Source organism: Physeter macrocephalus, chromosome 15, assembly GCF_002837175.3.
Source record: "Physeter macrocephalus isolate SW-GA chromosome 15, ASM283717v5, whole genome shotgun sequence".
Classification (NCBI taxonomy): domain Eukaryota; kingdom Metazoa; phylum Chordata; class Mammalia; order Artiodactyla; family Physeteridae; genus Physeter; species Physeter macrocephalus.
Window position 1 is genome coordinate 57,646,020 of NC_041228.1, and position 23,830 is coordinate 57,669,849.

The window sequence follows — 23,830 nt, forward strand, 5'->3', positions numbered from 1 at the left end:
AGTGTGTGTGTGTGTGTGTGTGTGTGTGTGTGTGTGTGTGTGTGAAAGCGGAGGGGTGGGGGAGGGGAAGGGAGAGAGAAGAGGAGAGAGAGAAGGCAAAGAAAAGAGAGAGCAGAATTTAAAAACCTATGGAAAAAGTTACCTTTCTTCTTTCCTCTGCAGCCTCCAGTTTCTTCTGGATCTCCTCCAGGGACAGATCTTTCTTCTTGGGAGAAGCTAAAGTTCGTGGGGCTTCTGAGATAGGGGATGGTGGCTTTAAGATCAGCTCAAAAGCCTGGCCGGAGGCACGTTTGTTGATTTGCTTCACTTCCATATCTGAGAGATGAATATTTGAGAAGGTTAAGCACACAGAACACAGGCATGGGTTTACTAAAATAATTTGAATTCTGGCAATTAAAAGTAGCCTTGTTATTCTGGCAAAGATGAGTAAAATGCTGCATATGATCATTTACTCTACATTGTTTGAACATATAAGACCTCTTTCTTTAGTATAATTATGGATATATTTTAACTGGATAAATATTTACAGTGTTGGGAAATTCAATAATGTCCATAGGGAGTTGAATCATGGTAGGCGTGCCCAGAAAAAAATAGCCTTAATCGATTTTAAACTAACTTTATTTTCCTTTTGAATAAATAGGAGCCTTGTATGAAAACCAAGGAGCACAGATTTACATTTACTTATTTTTTTGGAAATTAGCATAGCTGGAAACATTTTCAGGTTAACTAATGAGGAAAATAACAAAGTCCTCCAGTTCTCACAGCTAATCCTGTGGTTAGAAATCACAGGAGCTGTGTTGGAACCGCTGTAGCTCCCTGAATGGTTGGAAATACCTGCAGCAGTCAAGGCTCACGTGCAAGGCCTCCTGCTTGTTCCTGTTTTGCCCTTCAGTGTGTCTGCTGATCTGAGTCATCAAGCAGTGTAATGTCCACTCTGGGGAGGACACTGTGATGGGGGTCCCTGTCTTCAAGGTGCTTATAGTCTAATGAAGACAATAACACAGGGTACCACGGTAATATCTTTGCTTCTACTTTGTTGCTACTTAGAATGTCCTTCTTCATCATCCCTCAGCTGTAGACAGGAACTGGGGCAAGAGGCATTGTGGTAGGGGAGGAAGGGGGCAACATCTGCTTATCTAATTTATACACTCTGTACATTTAAAAAATATTTAAACTCAATAGCTGCATAATATGCATAGTAATTAAATGGGAAAAAACCTGAAAATAAATGCATAATATAATTTATAATGCAAAATAATACATTTATAATATAAAATAGAGTGATAGCTAGCACCTGCTAGGATATTAGTGTAATTACACAACTTACAGCTTAGTAAATTATACTGATTTTTAAAAGCTCATTGGACAGCTCTAACTTTTAGATGAGTGTTTTTTATTTTGAACCCCAGACTACACCCCTCTCATTTCGGCCCCCCAGTCCTTGTTTTGTCCCCTGAACCCACCCAAAGTCAGGCCAGTCTCTGTTGTGCATCACAATAGTATTTGAAAAGAGTTATGATTTTCCATTTCAAATTTTTTCCCCAGTCTAAAGCCTTCTCAGTGTCCTAAAGTGACACTGTTTCTAGATCTTTACTACTGCATCACTCCCTAACCTCACAGGACTCACTAATTTATTAACGTCCCTTGAAAATTGTGGCAACCAAGCTGGCCAGGTCTCCAGGCTAGTTCTGACTAGAGCAGAGCAGAGAAGAATCATAAATTAGCTTCCATGAATGTTCTTTTAGCAGCCTGGTTAGTGCACTTTCAGTTTGTGGTCGGTAAGACCCCGGGTGAACAGGAACTGACCTTACTTAGATCTGTGAATGCTAACAGATCATACAGACAAAGTCAATTCAGTAAGTATGTTAAAAATGATGTGTGGGCTTCCCTGGTGGCGCAGCGGTTGCGCGTCCGCCTGCCGATGCAGGGGAACCGGGTTCGCGCCCCGGTCCGGGAGGATCCCACATGCCGCGGAGCGGCTGGGCCCGTGAGCCATGGCCGCTGAGCCTGCGCGTCCGGAGCCTGTGCTCCGCAACGGGAGAGGCCGCAGTAGAGGGAGGCCCACGTACCACAAAAAAAAAAAAAAAAAAAAAAAAAATGATGTGGCTTTTTTCACAAATGTAAAAATATTTGAAATCTTCCTGAAGGCATCTAAATTTGTACTTATATCTTAAGTACAATTCTATAAAAATTATGTAAATTTATGGAAAAGGATTTCAAGAGAACAGAGGCAAATAAAAATCACTTATTTGATGAGGTGATGGGATTTTAAATGGATAGAGTTAGAGACACTGAAATCAGAACTGCCTGTATTTGCATCCAAACAGTAAGCCCTGCTTGCTAGGGTGTGATACTGGGAAGGTTAATTCTCTTCTTTAAGCTTTCATTTCCTCATCTAAAAGATGGAGATAAAAGGCACCTTTCTCATAAGACTGTGGTGAAGATTAAAAGATGAAGGATACTTGTCCAAATTAATCAAATTATATACGTTAAATGTGCAGTGATTTGTAAGTTACCTCAATACAGCTGTTAAAAAAATTAAATTGTAAAGATGTTCCAAAAAAAAGATATAAAGGATACTAAATGTAAAGCACAGGCCATAGCACTTAGTGTTTATAAATGTAAATAATAATAATAATTATTAATTCTTGTTATAATATTTGTCTACAATAAACACTTCACATTATTACCTAATATAGAATGAGAAGACAAGGTTAGAGACTTTGGGAATTTGAAATTCTCTACCAGTTCTTTCAGGAAGCAGTTCATGAGCTATGTTGAATTGTCTATTTGACTTCTAAGACTCAGCTTATATATAACTTCTGATTTTCGTTTCCCTCTCTCCAGTCCCTAAGAGGGCAGAAACCATCAGTGTCTTCTGTGTCCTACCAGTAAATGCTGCCTTAGCAAATAACGACATTGAGTTCCGCTTACTGGTTATTTGTATGTTGTAATTCTCTTCTACTAGGCCATGAGTGCCTTGAAGAGGCCTGAGCCGTATCCATCACTGGACCCTCAGTGACAATGCATGGTGAGATACCGTCTCAGAGGAAACATAGCTGCATTACTAGTCACAGCCACATTTAGCAGATTAAGGATAGGACCAGTGTATTTGTTGACTGGATGAACTTATACCAAGTAGGCATGGGGCCTGCATTCTAATGAGAGTTTTGGATGGAAACCAAAATCTTTTTTGCATGAAAGACATTTCCTTGTGAAACAGTTAATTCATATTTATGATGCTTGTGCCATGACAGAATCAGTTTGAAAGAAAAACGTCTTTGAGTCCTGGAATATTTTAAAGGCATAGAAGGGGTTAACTGCCATAGATCCTTTCACCTTACCTTTAATGTATTACCTTATACATGTGGAAAAGAAAATCGTTGTGAGCCAAACAGGTAGCCCAATATGCCTCAGCTTTATCTACTACATATATAACTGCACCAAACATTTTGATTAAATGGAGTGAATTAAGTAAAAATGGTATTGTTGATAATGACAGCTACCATTTTGAATGCTTACAAGAGGCCAGGCTCTATGCTAAACATGAAACCATTTAAACCTAACAACACCAGTGGGAGGAAGATACCAGAGTTAAATCGGGCTCAAAGAATCTAAGTTACTTGCCCGAGGTCATGCAGATAGTGGCTGAACCAGGAAGGTAATCAAATTAAGTAGTATGAATCAGGATAAAGCAAACCAAAAGGGTTTTACTGCAAAATAAGGTTCATAGCTCTGCCAGTTCTTCAGGATTTTCTTTTAAAATCCTCTTTATCTGGGGCTTCAGTCATAGGTCGGTTTTACTACTGGAACTTATTAGCCTGTTGACATGCATACACAAAATACGGGGATTTTCTAAAGCTACACTAAAAAACTGTGATGGTGGTTGATTTTCTCTCCTGAGTTTTCTAACTACAAAGCATTTTCTCGCAAATTGTGATCTCTAATTACAGCTTAGCATGTCATGTTATTTGCAAAGAAAAGCCTCGGACATATTGTGGAAGTTGACATGCTGGATGCGATGGCTAATAAGCACTCAGCCATGTTTCTTAAGAGACATTAATGCGCTGTTATTAGCATCAAACTCATACTGTTTTGAGCAAACGGCAATCAATTAGACCCGTTAGCTAGACCCGGCAGGTCAATAGTAAGATCTACAAAATATTGATTTAATTATATCAGGAACTGTGAGACAGAAACAAATATATCCAAGCTTTGCCAACTGATCCAGCCAGCAGGGGCATTTCTATTGTAAGCATCTCACCATCGTAAGTATAGATGTTGATGTTGCGAGGTTCAGGGTAGAAGCAAGAGCAGATCAGCGACAGCATGGACAGCTCCTTCATTTTTTCCTTGTAGGCTGAAACAAAAGGCTCAGGATTAGTATCTATCATTTTCTGAATTTCCTCTGAACGTTTTCTTTTAACCTGAGTTAAACTGTAATAACTGTAATAGTAATATTAGAGTAATAATATTAGAGTAATAACTGTAGCCTCCTGCAGAATGAATGTTGCCAGGGACACTGCTCTCTTTCACAAAATATAAATGAACGAAAGATGCAAACGGACTCTGGGGTGCATATTCCTTATCACAGAGGACATAAAACACAAATTGTTAAAGGTTAGATAAGAAGTGAGAGAAAGAGAGCTAGAGAAAGAAAGGAAGGTAGAAGGAAATGAGATCCAGCAGGGTAGGAGGGAGAGACAGGAAAGATAACGGAGGACGCAGAAACAGACAAAATGGGCAAAGAGAGAGGTCCATCCCAGTACATGTGCACGCAGGTCTGTTGTATATAAATCAGCTTCAGGAGGTGTCCTTTGCTGGTTGACCCTAAGTGGCCACATATGCATTTGGGGAGAGTCAGAGAACTCATCAGGATAGTTATTAAGCAAATATTGATATATCTTGCAGGGACCAATGTTGCTTATTTCTCTTCATCCGAAGTGCACTTTTTTTTTTTTATCTCCCTCTTTCCACACACACTAAAATCCTGGACCTGAGATCTGATAAGGATGTCTCTTCCTCTCTGCACACTCAGTTTGGATGCCAAGCAGCTGCTGGAGTTCAGACCTTCCTCCCCCTTCACTCCCCCCAACCCCCTCCCCCCCCATTTCATTTTCCCCTTTGTCCTTCAAGAGGTCTCCCATCCAGGCCACCTTAGAGGGCCTCTTATCTTGGTCATCACCGGGACAAGTGACGACAAGACGGGGATAAAGAGGTGGGATCCTCTCACCTTTGTTGGTTATTTAATTAGCAAAATTAATAAATTAAGGAAAATGGAAGAAAAATAATAGAGATAATGTGCACTCACTTGTGAGAAAGTATAAACAAATGGTGATGTCCTAACATATTGAACCTCACAGGGAGCAAGGTACCTCTTGGCAGGGTCTTCTGATCATTATGTAACCCATGGAAGAGGAGTACCTTGGGAAGGCGAGAATCTGCAGAAGATTGTTTGGGCATTATTGCCAGGTGCATCTTTGGTTAGCCAGTAGGAAACAGATTCAGTATCTGGATGTTTTAGAGCTACAGAAATTTAGATTGGGAAGATTCTAAGAGATCATTTAGTCAACTGTCCACCCATTGTACCATCAATTTTGCAAATGAAATGGCCCACAGAGGCTGAAGTCATATATAGCCAGTGACAATGTTGGAATCTCTGGATAAAATGTAGTAAATCAATCTGTCTTAAGATTGCCAAGAGGCTTTCTTCTAGCTCTACTTTCAGAATGAGATTCAATGTGCCAGGAGGGCTGGACATGCTTGCACACCGTTGAACCATACACAAAGACCAATAGTGTCATATTGCATATGGTTCAACCTAATACATCCAGAGCATCTAAAAGAATCTCCCTCCCTATTTAGCTTATTTCCTTAAAATAAGCAACACAATTTGCCTTGTGCCAGAATAGTCCTGCCAACACCCATTCTGAGAGATTTTACTGGATGCCTTTGGAATTTTAGAAGGCTGAAACCATATTTCTTTGTTCTATGTGTCTATTTAGTTAATAAAATTATGTCACTTATAAAGGTCCAAGCCGATCTTCACGTGGATGTTCAGCGTGAATCACAATATCTGTCACATAAAAGCATTTTGTGGTTCAATGCATTTAATTCCATGAACTGATTAAAACCAAAACATCAAGCCTTTGTAGGCTTGTACCTTTTTCTGGTAAGAGGACGCCAAACGGTACCCAAAATATTTTGCAAAATTAAGCACATATTAGAAGCACATGTTAAAGACATCAACTTTATTAGGGAAGGACAATCCAAAAGCAGAATAAAAGATATTCTGTCTCATAGAAAAGGGAACCTTTCTATACTGTTGGTGGGGATGTAAATTGGTGCAGCAACTATGGAAAACAGTATGGAGTTTCCTTAAAAAAACTGAAATAGAACTACCGTATGATCCAGCAATCCCATTTCTGGATATATATTCAGAAAAGGTGAAAACTCTAATTTGGAAAGATATATGCACCCCAATGTTCATAGCAGCGCTATTTACAATAGCCAAGACATGGAAACAACCCAAGTTCCCATCAACCAGTGATTGGTTTAAGAAGATGTAGGGGGTGTGTGTGTGTGTATATATATATATATATATATATATATATATAATGGAAAATTACTCAGCCATAAAAAAGAAATAATGCCATTTGCAGCAACCTGGATGGACCTAGAGAATATCATACTAAATGAAGTAAGTCAGACAGAGAAAGATAAATATTATATGATATCTCTTATGTGTGGAATCTAAAGAATAATACAAATGAATCTATATACAAAACAGAAACAGACTCACAGACATAGAAAACAAACTTATGGTTACCAAAGGGGAAAGGGAGGGGGCAGCGATAAACTAGGAGTATGGGATTAACAGATTAAAAACTACTATGCATAAAATAGATAAAGAACAAGGATTTACTGTATAGCACAGGGAACAATATTCAATATCTTGTAATAACCTATAATGGAAAATAATCCGAAAAATATATAAAACAGAATCACTTTTCTGTACACCTGAAACTAACACAATATTGTAAATCAACTATACTTCAATAAAAAAAGGTTTTCCATTTTATAGAGAGGTAACAGATTAAAGCTGTACAAGAAAATGAATTCCTACTGAAGAAAACATTCCCCAACATCTGTCCTCATTTTCCTGGAAATGAAGTTCACCAATTTTCAGTAAGGTCACTGATCTAATTAAGATTGATAAAGGTGTAAATGTTGTCAGGAGCCAACACATTTAGAGCCCATGTGTAATATATAACAGTGACTGATAAAAATGTTTGTTCTTTCCTCTCTTAGGTGGTCTGGGGACAAACCCCAGCTCATCTCCGTGGGTGATTTCTTTAATGGCAACCTTACTTTGATTATTTTTTTTAAACATCAGGGCCTGTGACTCTACATGGCACGACTCTATCCAGTAGTAGCATTGCATAGATTTTCGCTGATATAGTTGCTCTGAATCCTATGGAACCCCGTAAAACCAGTTGCAACCACAGCCCAAGCAAATTCTGATTGTTTCCATGCAGCAAAGGCATACTGTGAAGATGGGTCTCCTTTCCACTTGCTGCAGTTGCGCAAGGTTTTCCCCAGATGGCATTGCCCTTCCTAATTGTCTCCACTCATCTACGTCCTTCCCAAGATCTGAATCCCAATTCAGATCAACCCTCTTCAGCGTTTCCCTCTCTTCGGGGTACTCCCACATTGATCTCCTGTTGTCCTTAGTAGGCTACACTACATAATCATAATTATACACTGTTATACTTGATTATATACTGTTTCAGGTCATTCACTACTGGTTTTTGATGTGTAATTTTTGTTTACTAAACTCTTTGAAGGCAAATGTTGCATTTTACTCATTTATGAAATAATTTACAGCATAGTTCTGAATGGAACAGAAAGCAGTTGCTTAATAAATAGTTGTTGGCTATTTTGCTCACTGATTTTAAATCAATCTCTCAATTGACAAGTATCAATATTTATGATCACCACCTATGGTCAAGAGTTTCTGCGAGGCATTATGAAATTAAAAAGAGATATAATATATGTGTCCTCATTCTTAAGGAGCTTTCAAGTCAGGGAAATGAAGTATATGGATATAAAAAGTGATAGAAACACATGCAAAATAGGGTAAGTGTCAAAGAGAGGCAGATGATTTGTACTAGAAATTCAGGAGAACCTCAAAGCCCTGGGGCTGTGGGGAGGGTGGTCAGCAATGGCTTTACAGTTAGAGTTGCCAGATTTAGCGAATAAAAATACCAATACCTAGTTCAGTTTTAATCCAAATATTGCACGGGACATACTGAAAACCATTCCTTGCTTTTCCGAAATTCAAATTTAACTGGGTACCTTGTATTTTATATGGCAACCAGAGCATAAGACTTAGTAGGGTTGAGGAAAGCAAAGAAGAGAGGAGGTATATTTGTTATTGTTGACATGGAAATGGGTTTATAAAGAGACCATATGGAAACCTTTTGTGAGTGGAGCAGTGAGTTTACATAAGGATGGCTGACTCAACTCAACTCCAGGGAGCATAATTCACTTCCAGGTCTTTGTGAATGGCCTTCTCTGTGTTTCAGGAGACAGCTTTTTCATAGACTACACTACAAAGGGTTTTTAGAAGTTGTGTCCTAATAGTAAGTCTTCTTTGAGGTCAATTTGGCTCCAAGATTTTGGGTAAGATGTTTTGAAATTTTGCTCATGTAAAAGGGTTGCTGGGACTTAAAAACACTATGTGTACATTAAAACGAACATGGATATATACAAGAATGTTAGAATTTCAAGAATTTTAAATGTGTAAACTTAAAAGAAATTTGAATTTGAGAGTTTAGTTTTGAGTCCACCCTTAGGAATATTTAGGTGAAAAAGTTTGAAAAGCACAGAGTTGGCAATGGGTTGGTTCGCTGTAAGTCCTGGTTTGCCTGCATCGTTCTGGTTTAAGCCCATTAATAACATTAATAACATCCCCATTCATGGTCGAAACGTTTGGCTATTACAAGTCATCCTAGCAATAGGAAGCCATTGAACGTTTTGAAAGTGGAATTACCTGATAAAAGCTCTTCTTAGACCTATTTGGCCGTTTTATGCAGGAAAGACCCATCATTAGGAGACACACTTAAGAAACATTGAATAAAGTTCAGCAGGTAATGCAGTGTGGTTTGGGGAAATGGTAGTGCAGAGGAAAAGGAAAGGGAAGATGCAGGGGACTTTATGAAAGATGAATTGATAGAAAAGAATAACTAAATTTGGAGTCAAGGGGAGACGGAAGAGAGTGAGAGATCCTCACGGATGGGTAGCCAAGGGAAGCTTTCCAGAAAAAGGGTCGCTAAAACTGAGTCCAGTAGGATGAGTTGGCCTTGCAGAAAATAGACCATGGGTTGAGGTGCGGAAATATACATAATTTGGATAAACTTTTTTATTGACAATAAAACAAATCCCAAGCAAATGTGAATGCTATTAGAAACATGTTATTAAGATTTCACTATTGAAATTTCATACTTTGAATTGACAATCCTTTTCTTCATTGGTTTTTGGAAATCAGCATATATTAATATTTTCACTATACCCAACACCAAGCAGAGTGTACATGTTTGTAAGGATGTGGGAGGAGATAGGTAATACCATATGTTTTTCATTGTTGCTTGCATTTGCTATTTACTATTAATGTTTACAGGTAAGTGTATTTCTCTAGTAAATTCATTTAAAATTCAACCCACATAATGCGTAATGATTTTATAGCAATATCCACTTAACCTAATGGTGTATGAACACTGATATTTTTTTCCATTCTTCTAAGTGGCTGCAATGAACTATGAATAATGGCAACAGCTGCGATTTGTTGAGCACAAACAATGTACCAGGCATGGTGCTAGCTGGTTGCATGTATTTTCTCATTTAATCATCTCAACAATACGATGAGAGGTACTATAATTAGTCCAGATTTACAGATGAAATTAAAAGACTCAGAGAAGTGGTGTAGCTTGCCCAATGTGCAGTAGATGATAAAGTGTGGAGTTTAGTTTGAATGTAGGTCTGCCTGACACTAAATGCTTTGCTGCTAATGTTATTCACTTCCCCAAGAATTTGCTCAGGTGTATTACACTCACCTTCACCATCTACATATTGTTTCTAACTAGAAAATAATGCATATTATTACTGATTTTTAAAATAATGAATTCAAGACTTTTTTCTTTCCCATTTTTTCTTTGGCATTTGTTGTTTAACTTTATTGACTACATGGCTATAGGTAAGTGTAGGGGTTTATAGAAAGAAAATGTAACTTTTCTTTTACTTGTGGATTTTACTTGGTACAGAGATGGCTAGAAAATGCAGGAACAGTTTCTCAAAAGGAACTTTTGAGTATATATATATTTTATTATATGAGTAAATATATCCTTACACACTCATATTCCAGCTAATGAGGTTAAAAGAGAAAGTGGTAATTATCTAGGTATTTTAGGAAAACAATACTTTTGCATCAGTTATTTGGATTATTATTTTAAGGATGATATATTTTGGCAGGCAATCACCTAAATTTTCTATTTTTTTTTTTTTTGCTTTTTCCTGTGTGTGCGCGCGTGTGTGTGTGAATCTGGAGATTGTAGTCCTCCCTCGAGGAGCAAAGAGTGGTTGAGGAGAACAATACAATCCGTACTAGAGATTTAAATATCAGATTAGATCTTGGGATAGATTAAAATAGCAGAGAGATTTTGTTTACTTAGTAAAATATGAAATAGACACACACGTATATGTATATACATATAAAATTATTTCTCCCATTCTTTTAAATATATATCACAAACTCTAAGCCCTTTGCTCAAAATTTAAAATACATCTTAATTTTATACACTTTGTGTTTCAACAAGACAATAATCTATATTATTCATGACAATATACTCCATTACTTTTGAAAGGCTTGAATAATTAAAAATAAGTGTTTTTGAAATGTTCAATTTTCTATTTCACCTGGCTTGTGTGGGAACGACCATCAATATGAGTTCTCATACTTACTTTGTTGTTATTTGATTTAGAATCAGGAGTATCACAAAAATATCTTCCATTTATTCATTCTGGGCAAAATTTTATTTGACTCAGTTTTGGCTAATGCAGAGTATAAAAAAGAAGTAATATGTATTAGACTTCCTGTTAACATGTGAAAGACAGTTAAGGAATGCTCTGAAAATGTCATTAATACACTACTTTGGAAGAAAATATCTCATAATCTCTGGATGCGCTACGAGTCTGTGTTCCCACATAGCAGTGTTAACCATAAGAACAGAGTCATTCAGGGCACTCGTTGCCTGACCATGGACTTGTGTTTTGGGGGCTCCGATGAAGGACGCTCAGGGTCTGTTAGCACATTGTTTTTCCTCCTTTCCTTTCTCATGTTTTTACCTGCGATCATTGATCATTTTAGTCCAGTAGGGGGTAGGGGTGGGGTTTCTTGGCAAGTCCTAAGACACTCAGTTTGGAGTCAACCTAAATTTCTTCTTTTGAAAGGTCTCTGGGAAGAAAGTAAAGGACAAAGTTAGATGATATACAGAATGCAGGATACACGTTCCTTGCAATGATTTTACAGCAAGCAGATTTGCATTGGTTTCTAAGAGATTTCATTGACAACACTTTTTTATTTGAAGCTTTCCAACTTATATAAACAGAGAATTAAAAGCACCTCTTTCGGGCTTCCCTGGTGGCGCAGTGGTTGAGAGTCCACCTGCCGATGCAGGGCACACGGGTTCGTGCCCCGGTCCGGGAGGATCCCACATGCCGCGGAGCGGCTGGGCCCGTGAGCCATGGCCGCTGAGCCTGCGCGTCCGGAGCCTGTGCTCCGAAACGGGAGAGGCCACAGCAGTGAGAGGCCGGGGTACCGAGAAAAATAAATAAATAAATAAAAGCACCTCTTTCTTTGGGAAAAATCGCTGTCATTTCCAGGTAGGGGCATCTTTAGGATCTGGCAAGTTGGGGGCAATAGTTGTGGACATTCCTGGTAGTCCTCGTTGCTGTTGCCAGGGTTTAAATGACATATAATGGGAGAAACAGGGTACTCTGCTAACTGATTCTAAAAAGACTCAAGACTTACACCCACAGTCATTAAACTCTGAACCCACACTCTACCACTGATCTCCTAGATCTGACTTCTCTCTGTGCCTCCTATTATCTGTCTTTAAATAGATGGGAATCCGTTACCTAGAAGCTCTTTTTTTGATGCCTTCTTTATCCATGTCATAAATTAAGCTCCTGCAGCTCATCTTAACTTGATTTTGCCCGTATTGTATTATTGTGTGTGTGTGTGTGTGTGTGTGTGTGTATATGTGTATCGTGTTTGGTAGTCTGCTTGCTTTGGGGTCCTAGAGCCTGAGGTCAGATTATTTTCTAAAAGTTAAATCTATCATCCCGTTTAGAAATACTTTCAGGAGTTCCATCACTGTGATTTTCTTCTTGAAAGATGAAATAGACTAAAATGATTCTATTTAAAACATTTGCATACTATATTGGCTTCAATTTGGACCCTAAAAAAACCTTAGCTTGATGAATATGTAATTGAGAATTCAACATTAACAGGAAAAAAAGATCTCAGATTTTTCAAGATCTATTTTAACATCCCAGAAGATCACTGATATGAAGTAATGTTCTAGATATTTCTGCCATGATGATGTAATGCTAATTGGTTTAGTATAAATATGGATTCAGTTTGTATTTATTCCACTCACATCTCCCCACAAGGATTATGATCTCCTAAGCTATAATAACCAGGGAGGTTCTGAAAGATTAATATTTTGATCAGCCAGAGCAGCATACTTTTTCTGTAGGAATAGATATCAAATCAAATAAAGGAACATTTAAGAAGGTCAAAGCTGTACAGCCCATCATTGGATTTTACAGAAACATATGAGGCTCTTAAATTTCAATTCCATTGATTCTTGGCAAAACAGTTGTGACAAGGAAAAGAAATTGGGTGACATGAATCAGTCCTTGTGATCAAAATTGTAAAAAAAGCAGTAAATTGTATCAATATGGGATCTCACCTTACTCTTGATAACAGGTCAAGTGCCTGTTGAGTTTAATGAGAATTCCGCTGTATCATGCAGGGTCTTGTTCGTTTATCTTTCCCCTGATAAAGAAATTCTTGTAGTTTTTTTACATGGAGACCAAACTAAGCTGTGGTTTACAGGAATAATGGGAGCACTTTATTCTGTCTGCTATTCAAGATTTTATCAGCAAGCCTAATTCTGGGTACCGAGGGATGTCTTTTTCTTAAGTCACCAGTAGTAGTCACAAGCCTAGGATGATAGCTAAATTGGTTGGGACTTAAATGAGACAAAGCCAGAGTGAAAGAACAGAGAGATCATTCATCTGGCTGAGTGGAGTTCTCGTAGAGGAATGACTCTTTTCTCCCCTTCCCTTCAGTCTCCTGATGGGGAGGCAACCTCCATTTGAGGGCTGCCATGATGTTCTCTGAATTGTGTCTCCACAATGGCTGAATGTGACACCCAAGTGATTTAAATCTCTTCCCATTATTTTTTAATTTTTTGGTTGAAGAGGAAAAAAATACTTTGCATCCATTCTTAATTCAGCAAAACATACTTCTTATGCAGACTGACTATTGCATTTGTGGTATAAATTCTAGAATCAAAAATGTTTTGGTCATCAATGATGAGGATGTTGGTTTCCTTTTTCACTTTGTTGTAACATGTAGCCTTTCTCTAGAAAGTAATCCCTGGCTTCTCCTTCACATGGATTTTAGAATTAAGTCTGACTATGATTCATGTTTTTGTATTGCATAAGGAAGTATAAAACTGCATATATGGTGAATTCCTTATTATGTTCTCAGTGAAATCAGGAACTTCCAGAAATGAAAAATGCAAGACTTGTATTACAAGTGCAAAACAAAAAACCTGTAATATAAGATTCACATGACTTAATCTCACTTAATAGGTCAGTGGAATTTCCCCATAAATTGACCAGTGGTTTAGGTGCTGAGAATACGAACAATGATTTCAAAGGGAATCCTCTCTATCATTACAAGATGGGGTTGCCTGTATTCAGATAATGGAATATGCTAATTAGTACAGAACTCTGAGAAGAAACACAGTCAGACTAAGCGGGGACTCTGCAGTAATTTGTGTGACAAGACTTATCATTTATATCCTGATTTAATTCCTCTACCAATCTGAAAATTTGCCAAAAGTCAAAAGCATAGTTCTTGAAGTTTGCCCATAAACCTCAACTCCCTTGGAACGGTGTAGTTTCTACACATTTAAAGAGTTCCATGCTGTTGTTTTAGTTCTGAGTGCGTCTTACAAAATCCTTACTACTTGTAATCGTTACTAGCATCAACTGCAAATAAAAGAAGTATTTAACTTGCTGTCATTGCCAAATAATACTTAAGTTTCCATTGAATAGAATCCTTTTCTGGGTAGTATACAAATTGTCCTTAGAGCAGTTTTTCTAAATTCTTTCTTAGGAAATGAATGGCATATAAATGATTAATACACAATATTTCAGGAAAAGGCCACAAAACCCTCATGTAGGAGCCAGCATTTTGCTTGCTTCCCAAAACCTAAGGGGAATTCTAGAGTCTTACTCAATGAAACGTTGTAAAATGCAACAGTATGTAACATTTACTCAATAGTGCTCTAAAAGTTGGATTTTTAAATCATATTTATTAGAGTTCTGTTTTAGTCATCCATTCAAAACCTGTGTATTAAAAGCTTAGGTAACTGGCTTAGTGAAGAAAAACTGAGCAGTCAGGTAAATGTTTTCCCCTGAATGAAAACAAGTCTTGTGACCTTGTTAGTCACACTTAAGTAATATGTCCTACAGTCACTTTGTGTCAAAGGGAATAGAATGAACAAATATATATTTTAAAATATAGGAAATATAAATATTGTCAAGGTTTAGAATTGCCACTGATATTAAAAAAATTGAGCGATACCATTGATTGAATATCTCTGCGAGTATGTGAGAGTACTGGAGCCTTTGAGATGAGTGTGAAACCTCTTAATATTACGGCTTCCACTGTGTAATTATCTTCAGCGTCTATTCTTGAGGCAGCTAAATAGTGTGGAAGAAATCCTCGGGTTAATGTAGATATGCCATGAAAATTGCTTTTTTGTTTTGGAAATCAAATGCTACTTCCTCAAGCTTTGCCATGTAAAGACTCATTTTCTGAAATAGGATTCATCCCATCATATACTAGAACTTGAATTAGTATAATTTTCTGCCAGGAATGAAAAGCAGTATGAAAAGCAAGTAAGAAAAACGTCGGGAGCTTCTGAATTCCACAGTCCATTTTGTGTCATCACTGTTACAAACAAGATTAAAATATAAAAGACAACTTGGTCCAAGAAAAGTTTTCTAAATTTTCTTTCTTTCACATGCGTTTTGTTTCTTCTGGAAATAAAAGCTCTTCTAAGAAACGGTAATTTTCAGTGATGCAAGTTTTGTATGCTCGTGCTATGATCAATGTAGTTTTGTTAAGTTATTGTTCTTTGCATGCCAAAGTATCACTTTGCCTTTTCTGTAATAAAGTAAATGGCTACAGAAAGGAAAAAGAGATTGAAATTTGGGTTTTGATTTATTTGAAATAAGCAATACACATCACAAAAAAACCCAGAAAGATTTAAAAAGTAACCGTATGTTCTCTTACAGGTGGATTTCATAATACGCTTAACCTACAAGGTACAAATAAAAATACCTGAGTGATCAGGAGGGTTTGTTCATACTTTGAGGAAATATATTATGAGGTTTTTAGTTTGTTTTGGTTATGTATTTTGTTTTTCTACTTTAGTGAAATCTGGTTGACCTGGATTGGTGAGCAGTTTCTCAAAAAGAGTTACTTTAAGGTCATCAATATAAATATGTTTAGATTATTAGACATTTGAGGTCTTCTCAGAACTTAAGATTTTTCTGTTAAGAACTTGAGCGAGTCATTTAATTTTTCTGGACCTTTTTTTCATTGATAGTTGGTATTTCCAAGCTCCGGAATTCTATGATTCTACAAACTTAGCAAATATTGTCTTTAAATGAATTAACTTTCTCATTACATGCAGATTCTTTTTTTGTGTTTTCTGCACTAAGGGTTTTCTTTACCTACCTTCTTTTAAACAAATTATTTTAAGGCATTACATTTTTCAAGAAAAGGAAAACTTACTCTTCATATTTCTGCTTTGTAAATTGTTTCCTCTTTCCAAATCTTGGTATTTCATGGTAAATACTTACATGATAGGCACAAAATGTTATATATAATGTGATTCATAAAGCAACTCATCATTTGAATTTCAAATTGTCAAACTATTTGAGCAAATTTAGCTTTTCCCCATACTACAAGGAAGATCTATTTTAAATATATATAAAATATATATACTTTATGATTAGGCAGAATAGGTGATTCATAAAATATGAGCTTTTTGGATGCCATCTGGAGCCCCTTTTGAATTCATGATACTCATTCCTAAAGATTACATGTTGGTATAACTGGTTGAGTGAGGTCAGAATAACCTATGCTTCTGATTTTCTTTGTGGCAGCAAGTACTACAAGACTTGGTCATAAACACTCCCAGTAAAAAACTGAAGGTAAAATGGTATCAAGTGTTTGATCTGCATAGATAAATATGAATCCGAATTTGGCATAATAAATTGCTGATATTATTTTAAAATCATAACTTGGTAATACATAATACTTAAAGGCACAGTATGGGCTTTCCTTCATGTTCTGTTTTCTCTAGATTTATTCAGCCTAAATACATTCATAAAAAAGTGTACTTGTGGTTTGGGATATTGCTCACAATTTCAAAAAGTTGGCCAAGTAATAATGTGTAGAGCAGGACAGAGGATCTGTGCACGAGAATGTGGTGACAATTCAGAAATGTCTCCAATGGTTGACTCATGCAATTCCATAAGGCTGAGTTCGCATCTCCCTAAAAATCGAAGTGACTCAAACTTAATGGTTTCCATCGCAAAGGGCTTTGAGTCTCTTCTCCTTTCAAAGACACGGTCATGTTCCTGGCTTGTTTCACAAAGCTTAGCCCTTATTCCTCTACCGTTGGGTTCGCTGCTAATCATTTCTTCCCAACTATATTTAAGTTTTTTGAGGGCGAGAGAAGGTGTCTCATTTAATGCATGCATGTAGTTATATGTAGCAGTTAGTGTTCTATAAATGCTTATCTTTTGGTGGCTGAGCAGGGAGGAACTGTCAGCAGCTGCAAATGATACCCCCCTGGATCTGTCAGTGGCTCAGCTGGCTTCCCATTGAGACTAGGTTAAGAGGGGATTAGGAGTCCAGATGCTGGAGCCAGATTGAGCTCACCGATTCTCTCCACTATATTTACTAACTTCCTTTTATGCTACAGACTGATATTTCTGGGTGCTTTGAAGTGGCCTACTTATCTCACTTAGCCCTCATCCCATAGCTGAAGCTACGGCGATAGTTTCAAAATGGCACTAGTTAGTGGCACAACTGTAATTGTTTGGTTCCCAGGCAAAATTTAAGCAGCCCCACCTACCTCTATCCTTCATAAGGTCAACTTCACGACAACAGGTAATCACCTCTCTCTATGCAAGGAGAAAAAGGAGGCAGGTGAATGTTTCCTCTGCATTCATTTATATGTTCTGTTGCTTTTTTGGCCACAGTACTGACTTAAGATGAGTAGATATTACCTTGGGATAATGGAAAAAATATGAGTAAGAGCTGAAGACTTACTTAGGCTCTAGCTCAGGATCTATCCAACCTTAACAATTTATTAAACCTTCTAAACATGAGTTTATTTATCCACAAAATGGGGATATTATTGTAAAGACTGAATTAAATAATGTATTGTGAAACTGAAGTGCTAACTCATGTAGGATATTGTTAGCAAAGATTAATCTTCTCTGATTTGCTCTTTATTCTTTGAGTGACTTTTGAAGTCTACAGGCCGTGGCTATAGTGAAGTGCTATGGCATCTTGCTTCTTGTAATGCTGTGGCTTCCCTTCATCCTTAGCTCATCAAATTACCGAACACAATCAGAGCCCCTACTTATGTCCAAGGGAGACTGTAGGTATAGTCGTTGCCTAAGAGGGCTCCAGGGTCAGACTGATTTGTTTCAAATCCTGGCCTTAGCACCTACTGGCTGCATGTGGCTTTCCTTCCCTGCCTTCCTTTCCCAGCTGTGAAAATGGGGGTGATAATCTTCTCAAGGTGCTTGGGACAGCTGTCACTGCACTCGGCACACTACACTCAATACACGTTACCCAATAGTATCGTTACTGCCGGCCACACGATGCTGTGAGGGCGACAAAGTATATGAAACGTGGTTCTGGCCTAAAAGAAGCCCTCAGTATAGTTGCATATAAGATAAAGAAATGTCTGTAGCAAAACACAGTTAACAACCGTTCCCGGTGAGGCAGCTGAAGTGAAGAGAGAGGGCTTGAGATCTGAAACACACCTTTGCCCTGAACAAGGTGTGTGACTTCGACAAAGTCACTTAACTTCCCTTGGCTTCTCCTATCCTTCCTCGTCCAGTGGGAATAATGAAACCTAAGAGTTGCCATAAAAATGAAATGGGAAAAAGGGCATAGGGACATGTGACATGTGACTGGTTCATGCATAGTAGGGGACAATAAATGATGGGAAGTATTATGACCACAAAAAGGTGCTGCAAGTAGGTATGTGGCTAATCCCCAAGCTCAATGTTAGACAGTAAACCTGTAGAGTTCACAGGAAGAAAGATCAAGGAAAGCTAGATTTGAGGCTGCCTTGCAAAGCCTGCTACTCTTTGTCTCAAGCAGAACAAAGCTTTTTCAGAAGCAATTCTGAGAAATCCTATTTGACTTCTTAGCTGACCGTCCTCACCCTATGTATTCACCATTCACGACTAAAATTTATCAAAAGTGATAAAATGTTGGCTATCTGTTGTCAGCAGCACTGTCCCTTTGCAAAAGTGGGTAGGCATTTATTCTCTTCAGCTATGCAATCAGGTCATAAAGTTCATCATTCTCTCCCAAGTGGAATCCAGTTCTTTCAAAGCAGCATAATTCAATATTTCTTCAATGTTAATGCTGAACTTAGAAAACATTCTCATCCTAGATACTGAATTTCATTTTCTTTTATTTGTTCTACTACTAAGCTTTTTTTTTAAAACCAACTTTTTGGTTGATAGAAGAGATGCAGTTCTTTTCTTTCTACCATTGTGTTTTGGTTAGGCATTTTGGAAGCCTGTTCAATTTTTTTTTAAATGAAAGAATGTCTACATTTTCTTTAAAGCTGAACTCTTCTACCCACTGCAATATATTGTGACCTCGTGAGGATTTAAATTGTATTGATGCTTTCATATAAAGCTCCTCCTTTGTCATTATTTCATGTTTATGAGAAAGTAGGAGTATATCTTATCATCTGCATTTTATGGCCTATAAATATGAATATTGGGTATTTTTATATGTAGATTGTTATTATCAACAGTATCTAATTTGAAAAAGGACTATACTTGTAAATGTAAACATATTTCTATTAATATGCCTGTAATTATGTCATAAATATAATTCCAACTTTATGTACCATATGTTTATATGAAATGATATTTTGGAGGCAAAACAAGATAGTTGTAATGCTCTTTTATAGCAGAATTATGCTCCCTTAAGCCTTTGTCAAGTCAGATGTCAGATGAATGCTAATTTGATTTCTCAGCATATCTTTATTATTTTAATAATGACATTCCAGTAACATTTTAGTGTTTTACTGATCGGTACCTGAAACACTACTGATTGAAAACGTATTATTTTCATGAGTACTGGGAGAATAATACTAAACTCTAAGTATCTATATCCTTTTTCTTACTACAGTCATCTAAGGAATATTCTTTTTGTACTGTTTGGCTCTAGTATTTTTGTTGTACTTATCTACTAATGGGTGGAGAGTAGCAAGGCTAAATTGATCCAGGTAAGAAACACCTGAAGTTATCCCTGAAAGAAAAGATCTAGCTGAAGGATATGTGTTGAAAATGGAAGTAGGAGAGCAGGAGAGTTCCAGGCAGGGAGGAGACTGGAGAAACAGAAATGAGAGATTATGAAACAGTCAAGTGATGTGAGATTTGGGTGAAATTGATGGGTTAAGAATATTTTAGGAACAAGAGACTGTTTGCATGTGTGTGGTATGTGATATAATTTCCCCTTTCCTGCTCTCCAAGAAACGTGAGGGAAGGCTTTTAATGTTTCTGGAATCAGTTTTTATTTATTTCTACTGAATGTGACATTTTAAGTTGATGAGGCTTACTGGATAGGCAAGAAGGGTTAGTTTTATTGAAGCTATATACGTATTTGAAAGAGGATGAGATATATAAGTATAACAGGGAAGCATGAGATGAGAAATAAATGCAAAAGAAATGTATTTTTAATTCTGGCATTACCTGGAATGGATTTATCTTGGAGGTGTTCTATATTGGCCGCTGTGTCATAAATATCACATCAGTTCTCCCTCTACCACAAAGAATTATTGAGTGATGCTCATTTCCTAAATTCCAAGTAATTCCAGTAGATACGTTATTATATGTAGAAATTTACAAAGTATAAGAATTTAGTTGTTTACTTTAAAATAATATTTTTATTTAGTGTTTTCGTCATCCATCTAGGGTGTCAGGGAATTACTCTTTTGGATTACAAAGTGCTTAACACTGAATTGCTTACTTAATCCTCTCAACAACCATGTGACGTTTTAAAAAATCCAAGTACAGTTGATTTACAATATTATAATAGTTTCGGGTGCACAGCACAGTGATTTAGTATTTTTGCAGATTATACTCCATCATAGGTTACTAGGATAAAGGCTATAATTCCTTGTGCTATACAGTATATCCTTATTGCTTATCTATTTTATACATAGTAGTTTGTATTTGTCAACCCCATACCCCTAATTTGATCTTTCCCTCTTCCTTTTGGTAACCACAAATTTATCTTCTATGTCTGTGAGTCTGTTTCTGTTTCACATATACGTTCATTTGTATTTTTTTTAGATTCCACATATAAGTAATATTATACAGTATTTCTTTCTCTGTCTGACAACAACCGTGTAATTTAGGTGGTCTTATTTCCCCGAGATATAACTGAGCTATACCTGAGCTATACTGTGAGATATAACCGAGCAAATTGCAGTCCAGAAATGATAATTCACTCAAGGATTATCAACTAGTGAATAGGTGGAGGAAGATTGAAAATTACATCCATCTAATCCCCACATTCACCTCTTATCTGCTAGAGGTCTCTTATAGCATTTGAGTGGTTCTCTGTACTTCCTAATTGATGGTCTTAGTATATCATTATATGCTGCCTCATAATATTGTAGGGTAGTGTAATAAGATTGTTAAAATGGTGGAGACTTCTATTTCTAGTTACAAGCTACTATTACTGGTTATTATTTGTTTTTGTATGTACAGGGTCCTGTTCTCTTCAAAAGTCTAAACTCTCCAAGGGTAAGGACCATGATTATTTATATTTTTACAATACCTAGCATAGGCTTCACAACAAAGTTGGTATTTGAATCTATTTTACTGCAGTTAATGCCATTAACTATTTTTTTAAACATCTTTATTGGAGTATAGTTGCTTTACCATGGTGTGTGAGTTTCTGCTTTATAACAAAGTGAATCAGCGATACATATACATATGTCCCCATATCTCTTCCCTCTTGCGTCTCCCTCCCTCCCACCCTCCCTATCCCACCCCTCTAGGTGGTCACAAGGCACCGAGCTGATATCCCTGTGCTATGCGAATGCCATTAACTATTAATACATTTAGACTGAAGGTAAACCCACTTAGTGTGTGCCTTTCCTCACCTGTGCATATTGTTACTGGACAGGAGAAAGTGCTACATTTTATTAGTTTTGTTTTTATTATATGTTATCATATCTAATATAGATGTAACATATATTAGATACATTCATATATATATCTAATCTAATCCTATCTAATACATATTATATTAATATATATTAGATATCTATATCTTTTTATTGAAGTATAATTGACTTCAATATTGTATTAGTGTCAGGTGCACAGCATATTGATTCAATATTTTTATACATTATAAAATGATTCCCACAGTAAGCCTAATTACCATCTGTCATCATACAAAGTTATTACAATATTATTGATTATATTCCCTATGCTGTACATTACATCCCTGTGACTTATTTATTTTATAACTGAAAGTTTGTACCTTTTAGTCTCCCTCACCTATTTTGCCCAACTCCTCTTTCTGCCCCCTGGCAACCACCAGTTTGTTCTCTGTATCTATGACTGTTTCTGTTTTGTTGTTTGTTCATTTGTTTTGTAGACTCCACGTATCAGTGAAATTACATATACACACACACACACACACACACATATATATTGTATGTATACATAGATACATGTATCTTTGTTAGACCTGTATTCTGGCCCTAGCTCTAGAACTTACCACATGTGAACTTTACTAAATTCTTTGAGCTTAAACTTACTCATTTTTAAACAGAGTGACATGCATACTATGCCCATCTCATAAGGATTATAGAAGGTTAAACAGTATGGCACAGGTGAGTATTTTCTGAGAACTACAAGGTCCCACATTGATAGATCAGGCTATCCGATTTTTCTTTTGAAGGTTTTCAATCTTCTGTGTTTATCTGCTCCTTTTTTTTTTTTTATTCTAAAAGTAAAGATTAGGTCAGAAATAGAGTGAAAAGATGATTTTTAAAGCGACAGGAGTCTTGGATCATGTAATCTGTGCATGAAAAGGCTAGAATCAACTCTGGTAATTTGTCATGTGTTTGAACAATGACTATGAGAAAGATGCAAACTGGCACTGCTCAGATAAAGCTGTTAAGACTTAAAAAACAACAGTAGATATTAGCGTGTCAGGAACAAAACAGAACCCCGCAGTAGTAAAGACAATTATGTTCTGAAGCAGGGCTCCAAGGCAGGCTGCAGTAACTCTAGCTGCTGTTCAATTGCCTGAGATGGTTGGTGCCCCTTCCCATTAGAGTCTGGAAGTGGTAACAAGTGATATCTTTTTTTTTTTTTGTGGTATGCGGGCCTCCCTCTGTTGTGGCTTCTCCCGTTGCGGAGCACAGGCTCCGGACGCGCAGGCTCAGCGGCCATGGCTCCCGGGCCCAGCCGCTCCGCGGCATGTGGGATCCTCCCGGACCGGGGCGCGAACCCGGTTCCCCTGCATCGGCAGGCGGACGCGCAACCACTGCGCCACCAGGGAAGCCCACAAGTGATATCTTGATGTGACTTTCTGGTCTCAGTTTTGCAACAGTCAAATGCTTTATACCGTTGAGCTTTATCATGTGAGTTAGGTTTCTATTTACTAGGAAGCCCAAACTGAAAGACTGTTATTAGGTTTACTGTAAGCAGTTTTGTTGAATGGAAATTAAATTTTATGGCTGCCATTAATAGAAAAAAAAATCTTCTGAAACAGGGAGTACAATGAAAATTTAAACTTTAAAATGCTTTCTTGTACAAGTATTTGTGGAACTAAGTTTAGATGAATTTCATCCATTTCTTTTCCGGATATAAAGACATACAACTAAAAGGTTGACAGATTCATATTACTGATCATCTATTGTGATACTAAGTACTTGTGCTAATGGATGATGTACAAATTCTGACATCCAAAGTACAATTATTCCAGAAGAATAACTGCTAAATAAGCACACTTATAGGCATTGCTTTACAATTAAAAAAATCAATTCCAGATAATACTATATCTAATGGACTATACAAGAACTGTAATTATTTTTGATCACAAAAACAAATTTTTTAAATCTTATAATTTTTCAAAGTATTAAATATTTTAATCTGGAGGTCAACA

The 23,830-nt window shown here is 37.0% G+C and overlaps 1 protein-coding gene across 1 annotated transcript in view; it reads right to left on the bottom strand.

Moving 5' to 3' along the window:
* The window catches only part of STMN2 (stathmin 2), a 61,234-nt gene that overhangs the window by 29,476 nt on the left and 7,928 nt on the right, over positions 1-23,830 (bottom strand). The window contains exons 2-3 of the mRNA XM_007114196.4: positions 4,265-4,360; positions 143-315 (exon numbers count right to left, since the gene is read on the bottom strand). Coding sequence (XP_007114258.1) covers positions 143-315; positions 4,265-4,360 — 269 coding nt within the window. The remainder of the gene's footprint in view (positions 1-142; positions 316-4,264; positions 4,361-23,830) is intronic.